Genomic DNA, 13,223 nt, shown 5'->3' with positions numbered 1-13,223 from the left:
AGAGGTTACGCTCTTGGCCATTTCAACATTTCCGGCTCCAATCGGAGCCACAAGATTTTCGATAAAAAGGGGAAAGACAGACTTACAAATTAGCCTCTCAGGAACTCTGGTTTATCGACCTTTTTTTTTTTCTCTCTCTCGCTTTCTTTTTTCCCTTCATGTCTTTCTTTCTTTTCTTTTCTCCCTTCATGTCTTTCTTTCTTTCTTCCTTTTCCGCAACGGTGGTTTGGGATGGGCACGTAGGCACAATCGAAATGTTTTGAACTAGGGTTGGGGGTTAAAACAATAGAGTCAAAATAAAAGAGTAAATATGGGCGTGCGGGCCTTCTTATTCATCTGGAGAACCAACAACAACAACGTACCGTCGCCCCAAGAAGTGACGGCACAGAGTCAGATTGCTTCGGTCACTCTCCACTCCCATACGTTCTATGAAAACAGTGAATATAAGGTAAACATTCAATGCCTTCATCACGTCATGCCAAATAACGTATATATTATATCGCGAAAATAATGATGTAAAATGAATAACAGGAGGCAGTGATATATTAGATGGTAACACTTAGTTATCTTTCCCGATTTGAATGAATGTGAAATGTATTAACTTCGCGCGCGGTGGCCAGTACGCCTATAACTCCCACTCACTGTTTTTTTTTTTTTTTTTTTAATAAACTCTAATGTCCTGCTCAACAGAAAATGCTTATTTGGAAGTTTGGAACTCAATGATTTGTTTATGAACCTCTCCATTTTATTACTCTTGCGAATCGATTATCCACTGAGGATATCAGACACTGACAGAAGGTAGCATTCTCCAAGGAGCTCCGACTCTGATGTACGGTAGGCCTTTTTTTTTTTTTTTTTTTTTTTCCACCGATAGCCCTCTGTCTTAGATGAAATAATCCTGAGATTTTTTTCATGGGAAACTGGCCAAAGGCAGTGTAATAACTGCATGTCCTTGAGTGAATGTTATCTCCTTTCGTGCGTGTTGATCGAAACATTTAAAATAGCTTACTGGCTTACGCCTCCTTCCCGCTTTCTGTCGTCGTCCACGGTGACATTGGAAACGGAAATAAATGACTTGAAATTATTCCCTAGTATTTTAACGGAAATTATTTTATAACTAATAATTAATCATTTCCAATGTTTATTGAAGCTCCCTTTGGTTCAGTCTTACGCTACCCAAAAATCACTGCCTGTTACCATGCTAGATTTCAACGCCACAAAATCATTATTCCCGACTCTCCCTGAGCGACAGTTGTGAAACATCAATTAGTTCCGTTTACGAATTCCTATTATCGTAACTAACCAACTGCTTCCTACAATAATTTGGAAATATACAGATAACTGGTCATGGATTTATTATTTTTTGTAACAATTTTACGTATTAGGTTTCACCTCGTACAGATATAAGGAAGAGGATGGACACCATCGCTGACCGAAAACTTCTGGATACTCCGCCGGCACTTCTTAGGCCGACTGTACCAACCAACACACTCAACAGGCGTACAGTAAATACATGCATGACATCGTATCATGCATATTCATGTCAGTCTATAATATGTAGGTACTGTACATACAACAACACATGTGCACAAATACATTTATACTGTGTACGCAGTGACCTACACATGTACGTACACACTAAGTCATGCTCACATACACACAAGCCCTCATACCTCCGTACACACAGACATACATGCTCACACACACACACACACACACACACACACACACACGTACAGTATAAACATACAACATTCATACATACATACATACATACATACAAACACACGCTCAACTGCAGGTAAAAATCTTTTTTTTTTTTTTTTTTTTTTTTCCTCAGTATATTAACGGAAGGATTTACCGTGCGTTCGTGGCCACTGTCAAACCTTCATAACGGGTACAGAGACTCTCCTAATATGCAGCGGGAATGCCTTTCTCCTTGTTCAAACCTGTGTACGTTTATGAGGGCGTGACTCAATCGATCAGGAAGTAAACGAAACAGGCAAATAACGACAACAAAAACTGCGACGTTAACATCAGATCAACAAAAGAAATAAACGAATAGGCAAGTTTCCCATCCTCCCCCCCCACCCCCAACCCCCCAAAAAAGGAAATGAATGATTGAAAAAAAGGATGAATCAATGAATGCATGAATGTAACTATATAAGTACAGTTCATTCGTCCGTTTGTGTGTGTGTGTGTGTGTGTGTGTGTGTGTGTGTGTGTGTGTGTTCCTCATACGTCCGTACACACAGACATACATGCTCACAAAGACACACAAGTACATAGGTACAGTAGAAACATACATACACGAGCACAACTGCAGCAGGCGAAAATCGATGGGTTCAGGTTCACCTTTTTTTTTTTTTCTTTTTTTTTCTCCAGCATAGTAACTGAAGGATTCACCGTGCGTTCATGACGGATATAGAGAGCATCTCCTAATATGCAGCGGGAATGACTTTTCTTGTTGTGCAAACCTGTGTACCTTTATGAGGGCGTGAGTGAATCGATGAGTAAGTAAAAGAAACAGGCAAATAACGAAAATAAAAACTGCGACGTGAACAACAGATCAATAAAAGAAATAAACGAATAGGCAAGTATTCCCCCCCCTTCAAAAAAAAAAAATGAATGAATGAATGAATGCATGCATGTAGGTAAGTAATGGAGTTCATTTGTGTGTGTGTGTGTGTGTGTGTGTGTGTGTGTGTGTGTGTGTGCGGAAAAGCAAGAGCTGATATATGGAAACCTAAACTGAGGGTCTGTCATCATCTCTCTTTGAAAAAGGGTTTTGGCCCTGAAAAGGGCCGAGATTTCTTTCGATCGAGGTGAGGGGCCTCTCGCCTTAGGCGCGCTCGCCACGGATGCGGCGGGCCAGCTGGATGTCCTTAGGCATGATTGTTACACGCTTGGCGTGGATGGCACACAGGTTGGTGTCCTCAAAGAGACCGACCAAATAGGCCTCAGACGCCTCCTGCAAAGCCATGACGGCAGAGGACTGGAAGCGCAGGTCAGTCTTGAAGTCCTGGGCAATCTCACGGACGAGACGCTGGAATGGCAGCTTCCTTATAAGCAGCTCAGTGCTCTTCTGGTAGCGGCGGATCTCACGCAGGGCCACAGTGCCAGGCCTGTAACGATGGGGTTTCTTGACGCCGCCGGTGGCAGGGGCGGACTTGCGAGCGGCCTTGGTGGCCAGCTGCTTGCGAGGGGCCTTGCCCCCAGTGGACTTGCGTGCAATCTGCTTGGTACGAGCCATGGCTGAGCGTGACTGAGCGAGCGAGAAGAGCGAGAGTGTTGGCGCGCCGCGCCTGGCAGCGGCCTTTTTATGCCGCCTGTCTCAGGACTGGCGGCGTGTGAGTGGTCGGCGTGTGATGTACATGGCGGTGATTTACTGTTCATGCTTTTTCGATGCAATTCCTGGTTTGCTTGCAAAATTTGGCATGCCCTGTGACGTGACCTGGCTACGACACCTCTCTAGGATTGGCCTCCTGGGAGCTGGGGTGGGGATTTGGCCTGAAATCAAGGTTAGATGGATAAGGTTCGTACTTGCACGACCGACACTGGGTTATATAAGGGTGGTTGGCGAGCGGGGTCGTCATTCCTCTCCAGCGTCTCAGTGCGCAGACATCATCCAGCGAACTCTACGGCAGAAGCAACCCGTGTTTCACTTACTAGCAGAAACAAGTAGGCACACCACCACCTTCGACTCTACCTGCAAGAGTGACACGGCGCTCTCTACGTGAGCTTTTCTCAGAGCTTCCCACGCTGCAACCTCAGACTACAACATTGTCTCGCCACGATCACCAGCGCAGACCAAGCTGCTGTCCCCGCAGCCACTGCCGCTCCGCCCCACGATTGTGTACCGGGGTGCACACACTTGTGTGCACTCGCCCTATCGTGGGTTGCGCCCCCCCTTCTACTAATCCTTCCTTTCGGCCTTAGTGTCCCCCAGTGTCTTTCCGACGCCGAACTCTGCGGTTTCCTGGCGTTAGGCCAGGTACACAAAGAGGCCCCTTAGCAGGGGTGGTTACAGGAAACACCGGGGTGGCCAAAAACTGGTTAGGGTGATAGGCAAGACCCTTCGGGGGCAGTGGTAAGGACTGTCGCGGCCTCCGCTAGCGGGGGGACAGAGCACCACCACTGTAGGCAGGCGTCTTCTTTTCTCTGTGTGAATGAATGAGTGATAGGTAGAGTGAAAGAGTGTGTGACGGCCGCCAAGATGGCGAGCCGTGATGAAACCCAGAAAAACGCAACACCACCCCCCTTCAACCCCCGTGACCCCAGGATGGTAAACAAAAAAAGAACCCATGATGCAGAAGAAACCCCCTCTGAATTCGACAAACCAGCAGGACGAAAACCAAGATTCGACGACTCTGACCTCAACCTCGATGACCACTACCTCAGCATGGACTTTGACAACGCCACCGTTGCCCAGCATGCCAACACCGCTCAGCTAAACCCCCAGGAGGGACTCAATGACGAATCAGCCACCGCCACTCTTGACCCCGACGACGGCTTCACACTCGTCTGCAACAGAAAGAACAAAAAAACCGCCCAAGACTCGCCCAGCCCCCACCCAACCAGCCCAACTCAGAACACAAAAACACCCCCCCCCACACCCAAACTACCTGCCTTCCTCATCCCAAAACAGGATAATTTCAATAACACCTATGACATTATAGCAGCCATAGAAAATTCCCACCCACACCTTCAGTTCAAGATGATCGCAACGAAAGCCCTAAACACTATAATAGTCCCCCTTGACATTGCCTCCCGGGACATCATAGAAAACTTGCGCGAAGTGGAGGGCAAACCCATCCAACTACAGAAACTAGACCCGAATCTCTCCACAAGGAAGCTTGTAGTTCAACGCTACCCCCTTAACTTCCCCCTCGAAGCCATTCTTAAACATCCACAGGTAGAGGAGGCAACACGTTGCAACGTTAAGGGAGAACCAACAAGACAGGTAATGGTAACCATCCGCGGCCCCACCCCCGACTCCTTGAACCTCAAAACATGGGGCAATTATGAACTACACCCCTTCACCCCCGAGCCACTGCGCTGCTTCAACTGCCAGCGTTTTGGCCATCACCAGTCCTCATGTAAACGACCACCAACCTGCGCCCTTTGTAGCGGACGCCACCCCACACAGCAGTGCCTGGATAAGTTCAAAGCTAAACAGCCGGTCACACCTAAGTGCCCCAATTGCCATGGCAGCCACCATGCCTGGAACAAGATTTGCCCAGCCCGCAAAGGTATCATCAATAAAGGCAACAACAACAATCCAAATGCAACCCAGGGGAGAATCACTACCACCCCAACTCCACCAGGTACCTTCACATGGGGAACACAGAATAAAAACACAACCCACCCTGCCCCAACACCAGCTAATCTCCAAAACCCACCCAATCTAACAACAACTAACTTTCCCCAGCTACCAGCTCCCCACAGAAACCCCCACAACACTCATAACAACCCCCAGCCCCCCACCACACCTCACCAAACCACACTGGCCACCCCCTCCCTCCCACCTAAACCCACCCACAAAAATGCCAGCACACAAACAACGGCCTCCACCCAAACACAGACCCACCTACCAGCCCCCGCTCAACCCCCACACCCCACCACTCTCACCACCTCAGACCTCGAACACATCACAAACAGCATAGCCCAGGGACTAGCAACTCTCCTCACCAACATCATAGGGAAATCAGTCCCCACTGCAGACATTACTAAAGTACTCTACCACTCTATTCATAGCCTTCACAACACCTCCCCCACCCCCGACACAAACACCAAAAACTTTCTACACACACCCACACCCACACCTACAGAAAACACAAACGCCACTTACACACACACACCCAAACAAGACACAGCACACAACACACCCCCCACACAACCTCAACCTGACACACCCTCTCAACAACCCCCACAACCACAGAAGCAACGCCACAGACCCAAAAACCGACAAAACAAAGACCCCCGTAAAACCACACCATCACACTCCACATCCAGATCATCATCAACATCATCCCCCTCCAGAAGACGACACGAATCCTGCTCTGCCACACGCGAACACATGGAGACAGACACCACCTACAAATCGCACTCCCGATCTCCACTCTCACGACGCCCCTCACCGATACCAACACCACCTGACACAGACAACTCAACACCATCATGGATGAACACAGACGAGTAAACACCCACACACACACACCCCTACACCCACAACTGCCCCCCAACCCCAACCACGACACCCCACCAACCCCCCACACATCAATATCATGCAATGGAATATTCAAGGCGCATCTAACAAGCGCTCTATTCTCAAAGAGGCAGCCCACACAAACCAAGTTGACATATTCCTTCTTCAAGAGACCTTAATCCCAGCCCACAAATCTCTCAAATTACGAGGCTTCACCTCATTCACACTCCCTTATTCCCGAGGAGGCCCCAGAGGATCAGCGATCTTAATTAAAAACCACATCCCTGCCAAACCCATTCACCCATTACCCAACTGCGGGGAAGGAGTGGAAATTCAGGGCTGCTCCATTACGCTTGCCACCACACAACTACAAATTTTCAACACATACCGCTCCCAAAACTCTGAACTAAACCTAGATGAGGCTCTCGCAACATCCGCCACGGAACATATATACTTAGGAGGCGACCTTAATGCCCACCACCCACGCCTGGGCTCAGCAACTACCAACCAGACAGGCCGCCATATCGCAACAATATTAGATAATATACCATCCATAACTCTACTAAACAACCCCCAGTCCCCCACGCACCTGAGAGGAGGCAGACTTGACCTGTCATTTATCACCAGTGACATCGCGAACCTCGCCAAGTGGGAAATACACCCCACCATTGCCTCAGATCATCACGCCATCTTATGCACCATAAACCTGGCCAAACTCCCTAAGCCCCCCAATCCCCCACCCAAATGGAACACAAAGAAAGCAGAATGGACACGCTTCACCACTCTCCTAGAAAATTTATGCACCTTCAATCCCCCAATTAATCTAGAAGAACACACCAATCTGCTAACAGACGCCTTCCACTCTGCTGCTGAGCAGTCAATCCCAATCACTAATCCCCCCAGGGGCCACCATAAAGACCACTGGTATTACAACGACCGGGTCAAAATCTTGAACAACAGGCTGAACAGAGCAAAAAAAATTCATAGATCTAACCCCACCCCTGAAAGCCGCAGCTATCTACAATCGGTAATTAGGCACACCACAACCGAAAAAAATGCTCTAAAAGAACGTAGTTGGCTGGAATGGTGTCAATCACTAGGTGCACACTCACCAATAGGCAACATCTGGAAAAAAATTAAAGCAATATCAAACCCCCGCCCCACCCGCCCCCCGACTCACCCTGACCCACAAGGCGAGGCCGACAGATTAGCAACCACCTTCTCACAGAGAACATCCCCAACCCAACTCCCCCCATCAACCAGACAAACACAGGAACACCTACACCCAATGAGACACCAACTAATTACCGAGAACAAAAACACTCCATCCCCCACTGACCACTTCTTTACCATCGATGAGTTACACCGGTCTCTCAAAACCAGCACAGACACCGCCCCTGGTCCAGATGGTATAACTTACTCAATGATTAAACATACAGGTCCCATAGCCAGAGCAGCCCTCCTCGACCTCCTCAACCACTCGTGGCAACAAGGTAAACTACCCGCACAGTGGAAAGAAGCCATCATCCACCCCATACCAAAACCATTAGACCCCCAGACATTTAGACCAATTTCTCTTCTCAGTTGTTTTAGCAAAACAGCGGAAAGACTAATCAAATCCCGACTGGACTGGGTCACCCCTTCCCCCCACGACCACCTATTTGCCTTCACAAAAGGCAAAGGCACGGCGGAATGCCTTAGCTCATTCATATCCGAGCTCCGTGGAGGCAAAGGACTAGCAGTCTTCATAGACCTGGAAAAAGCTTTTGAGCTGGCATGCCCTGAGGCCATCCTGACTACCATTGCCAACAAGGGAGTCAAGGGTCGCCTCCTGCGCTGGCTGGAAAACTTTTTCACAGGTCGAAAAGCCAAAGTCATTTTCCAAGGCCATCTCTCTGACGCATATCCGCACATAAATGGTACTCCACAGGGCAGCATAATTAGCCCAACTCTCTTTAATACCCTTGTAGAGTGCCTTCTCCACCTAAACCTAGGACAGGGAACCCGCCTCCTATGTTATGCTGACGATATCACCCTTGTCACATACGGCGGCAACCACCTACAAAAAGCTCAGAAAGCACTCGAGAAAATATACAAGAAATGTCGGGAATTAGGCCTCAAAGTAAACCCGGGAAAAACAAAAGCCCTTCCTATCAGAATTCCCACCCCCCAAGCCCAGCTCTTCTTAGGGAATTCCCCAGTAGAATACGTGAACGCACACCGATACCTGGGGGTATATTTTGATAGGAACCTCTCTTTTAACAATGAAGTACAACATCTTAAAAACACTACCAAACTCAGACTTAACGCCCTTCGAGCAATTGCAGGGAAAGGAGAAGGAGCCTCATTTAAAGTACTTCGTCTTTTCTACGTTCAGGCGATAAGATCTATCGTTGACTACGCTGCCCCCGCCCTACCCACCATTAGCCCTCAGCTTGCTAACAAGCTTGAAGTCGTACAAAACGAAGCACTCAGAATCATTACTGGCTCCCCTATGTGGACGCGACTGTGCAATCTTCGCGCCGAGTGCAATATGGAGTCCCTCAACCTCAGAATTCAAGCACGAGTCGCCAACCTAACAGCCAAGCTGGCGCACAAAGGCTCAACACTACCCGTTCTTACAAGAATAACTGCGGCAGTTAACCTACACCCAGATTTACTCACCAACACCTGGTGCCACAAAGTCGCCAATGCCGCCCACACTTACAACATTACTCCCCTTTTGAACCTCCCCCCTGATACGCCAAGCGATGCGTATCACCCCCTCCCACCCTGGAGCCCTCCACTGTACAAACTCATTATCGCCAGCTCTCCCCCCCAAAGCCACAACCCCCACCCAGCAGTTGCGACAAGAGAGCCTTAGGCGAATTGCCTCCATCACCACCCCTAACTCCGCCACTTATTATACAGACGGCTCCGTAAACGAAGGTAAAGCAGGTGCGGCAGTCACAGGCCATGATCACTCGTATGGCCTCAGAATAACCGACGGAGCATCCACCCTTCAGGCCGAGTTAGTGGCAATCCTAGCAGCCTTAGATGATGCGCTCGAAATTACGCCCACGTCAGACATCATAATACATACAGACTCAGCTAGCGCCATCCAAACATTAAAAACCCAGACACCATCTGATAACATCCACCTCATCACTGATATAATGGCCACTGCTCAGGAGATTAAAAACGCAGGCGGTACAATCACCATTCACTGGATTCCAAGTCATGTCGGAATCACAGGCAACGAGCATGCTGATCGCCTCGCCAAGGATGCTACAGTGCACCCGTACATCCAAGTAGACGTCCCTTCCAGCCTCAGTTTAAAAAAAAAATCAATAAAAACTCAAGCAAGCAAACTCAATCTTCAGGAACACCGACAGCAAGTCAATACAGGCTCTCCCTCTGCTCTATGGTACGCCAACGCTACCAAATATAAGCCCATACCTGCTGTACACAATATGAGCAGCATAACACTCAAAAAGATCAGACGGCTCAGATTAGGTTATAAGAGCCTTGCTCAAATACAATCGAATAACAACCAAACCGTAACCTGCGAAAACTGTAATACCGAAACCTCCTTCCCGCTCCTCCATTACATACTGCGCTGCCCAGCCACCAATAAACTCGTAAGACCCGCCACCCCCCCCAACCCTTACATACCAAGCGCTAACATCACACCCCAGCTAGAAATAACACTCAGACAGGCAGCCACCTCAGTAATAGCCAACACGCCCATCTCCACACTGGTAAACACAGTTAATTCTCTCCCCCCCCCCCTCCTAATACCAGCCGTACAGTTAATCCCTAGCCCCGTTAATCCCCAACCCTGTAATCCCCTTCCCCCTCCCCTAATGTCACTCGTACGCTTGTGCCTGCCTGCGCTGATACTCATGCCTCAACGTATGCAGGCATAGGGCGTGCCTGTGACCTCTCTATATATATATATATGTATATGTGTATGTATATGTATGTATATGTGTATATATATGTGTATATGCATGTATGTGTATGTATGTATATATATGTATGTATATGTATCTGTATATGTATGCATGTGTATGCGTGTACGTATATATATATATGTATATGTATGTGTATGTATATATATATGTATGTAGTTATGTATGTATATGTGTGTGTATGCATATATATATATATATATAGGTGTGTATGTATATATATGTGTATACGTATGTATATATCTGTATATATGTGTGTATGTATATGTGTATGTGTGGATGCATATGTGTATATGTATATGTATGCGGGTATATATATATGTATATGTATTTCTATATATATGTATATATGTATGTATGTATGTATATGTATATGTAATTTTAAAACACAGAGCCACCACGGTGGTTTCTGCCCCCGAATAAAAAGTCCTTTCAGCCATCACGGCACACCCATACAACTCAGCACTAAACACCGACCGGGCTAATACACGGCCCGGCCCTCTCTATAGGAGAGGAAATCGTGAACGAACGAACGAACGCGGGGTCGTCACAGTTCCTGCCCAGCGCTCGTAGCAGCGACATCTCGTCCCGTCTCTGGATAGTGAACTTTGGATTACATTTCCTAAGACTTTCTCGTCTATCGTGACTATTTCACAGTTACCTACCGACTGTTCTGGCTCATTTTTCTGTCTCGTTTTGTCAGCTGGCTTTCCGGCTGCCACTTAGAGTCCCTGCCGTAGTACGAAGCCGAACCCTGAAGGGGTACCGTAGGGTACTTCCATGAAGGGGGGGCCTTAGAGGCCTGGTTATAGGAGGCGGTAAGGGTAGGCATTTCTGTTAGGGCTAGGGTTAGGTAAGTCCCTCACGGGGCAGTGCTGGGGTACTCTTCGTCGCCCTTTAGAGGGTGGGAGTAAGCCCCCCCCGGCACTGTAGGGAACCGCCGGATTGCTCGCTGACATTTGTTTGTTTCTTTAATTTAATTGTTTATCTTCTCTTATTCATATATATGTGTACATAGGCGTACGTACATGTGTACATTACTAGTGTACATGTGTATGTGTGTGTATGTATATGTGTACATGTTAGTTAATGAGGATGTAAACAAATAAATAAATAAACAAATTACATATATATATAGTGTTTCACACATATATATCTATCTTTTTTTTTTTTTTTTTTTTTTTTTTTTTATTGAGCCATGAACACGTCTGATTCCCACCGCACCTCCGACCCAGAGGATGGGTCAGCAGACCCTCCACCTCTGCTACTAGTCTGCGCTCCTCTGCCAAGAAGCCCAGACTCACTGGACCAGACCACGACCCTGACGACTTTTACTCTTCCACCCCAGCCATGGACACTGACGACTCTCCCACATCTGACCTCAACCCAAGCCTTAACCCCACACCCTCAACTGATGCAGCTGCTGCCACAAGCCAAGCACCCACTGACTCTCAGGATAACAATGACGGCTACACCCTTGTCACCAACAGGAGGAAGACTGCAGGCAAAAGGAACAGAACACCAGCAGGTAACGCCACTGAGAACACCCAGAATCGCTCCACCCCTGCTGCACCTTGTCAAGACAGCCGCCAGCACACCACCGACTTCACCAGAGCCCCCCCAACCAAGCACCCAGCATTCCTCATATCCCCAAATGACGCCTTCCCCACGCCCTATGATATAGTGGCAGCCATTGAGACAGAGCTCCCCCACCTCAACTTCAAGCTAGAGGCGACTAAGAACCTCAACACCATCCTAGTCCCTCTAGACGAAGACACCTACGAAACACTTGACCACACCAACACAGTCGCAGGCAAACCCCTCCAACTTACAAAACTCGACCCCAACCTCTCCACCAGGAAACTAGTCATCCAACACTATCCCTTAAATTTTCCCATTCAAGCCATCCTCAACCACGCCCAAGTAGAAGAGGCCAAAAGATGCGAGGTCAAGGGAGAACCCACCAAGCAGGTTATTGTCACCCTTCGAGGACCCATCCAGACAGCTCTCGACCTCAAATCATAGGGCACCTTCAACCTGCGCCCCTACACCCCAGAACCCCTAAGGTGCTTCAAGTGCCAAAGATTTGGACACCACCAACCCAAATGCACCAGACCCCCAACATGTGCCATTTGCAGCAACCGCCATGCCACCCAACAATGCCTCGACAAGCTCAAGGCAGGGCAGTCCATCACAGCGAAATGTCCAAACTGCAAGGGGAACCACCATGCGTGGAACAAAGCTTGTCTGGCCCGAAAGGACCAAGTCCAAAGAGGCATGGCAAGGGAGCACTGCTTGATCCAGGAGAGGGCGGCCTTGATACCAGCATCACCAGGAACATTCACATGGGGCCAGCAGAACACCCCCACTCCCTCACACCCTCACATCCTAACCCAGACAGACTTCCCTCCACTGTCCACAGGCACTCGACAGCCTGCAAAGTCGCTGCATCAGAAACCAGCAACACTAACACATCACAGCACCACCCCAACCTTGCCTCTCCCCCAACAAACACGCCATTCCAATGCAAAACAGAACACCAGCACTCAAACGGAGCCAGAATCCTCCACTCAAACCCCAACTCCAACCCCCACTGCACCTCCTGGTTGCATGCTGGTCACAATAGAGGGCCTCCACCAACTTGGGCAGCAACTAGCCGAGGCCATAACCACCACTCTAGCAATGCAGCTCGGCTGTCCCCTCAACAAGGAAGGAATATCCCTTGCAGCCACCAGGGCCATCGACAAATTTGTAGAAAATCCCCCACCGGATTGCCACGTCGAGGCTCCTCAGCAACACAACACCCCTCAGACACAAACACTGGCTCCCCAAACAACAATATCCGTCTCCCCAGCCAACTCACCTCTGAACACAGCACCACAAATACACACTCAGCCAGCACCACAACACCGCTTGAACCAGGAGCCAAGCGAACGACGGAGCCGATCCCGGTCGAGGGAAGGCAGGACAAAGCACAGAAGCCGACACAGCTCCTCCAAAGACACTCACAGGCACACACAAAACACAGACAAGACACCACACAGACTACCCTCACGATCCCC

At 48.6% G+C, this 13,223-nt stretch overlaps 1 protein-coding gene across 1 annotated transcript; it reads right to left on the bottom strand.

The window, feature by feature from the left end:
- Positions 1-2,842: 2,842 nt before the first annotated feature.
- Positions 2,843-3,253, bottom strand: LOC145419054 (histone H3-like). Its single transcript, XM_080287301.1, has one exon. It carries the CDS (start codon positions 3,251-3,253, stop codon positions 2,843-2,845), a length of 411 nt encoding a protein of 136 aa, XP_080143427.1.
- Between the last annotated feature and the right edge of the window lie 9,970 nt (positions 3,254-13,223).

The sequence above is a fragment of the Coenobita brevimanus genome, chromosome 117 (assembly GCF_032717465.1).
Source record: "Coenobita brevimanus isolate Jiangsu-jjx chromosome 117, ASM3271746v2, whole genome shotgun sequence".
Classification (NCBI taxonomy): domain Eukaryota; kingdom Metazoa; phylum Arthropoda; class Malacostraca; order Decapoda; family Coenobitidae; genus Coenobita; species Coenobita brevimanus.
The sequence above is the reverse complement of the archived record's forward strand: the minus strand, read 5'-3'. Positions and strand labels throughout refer to the sequence as shown.

What these genes read in the sequence shown, in the direction of transcription:
- LOC145419054 (XM_080287301.1), bottom strand. Translation starts at nt 3,253, where the DNA reads ATGGCTCGTACCAAGCAGATTGCACGCAAGTCCACTGGGGGCAAGGCC.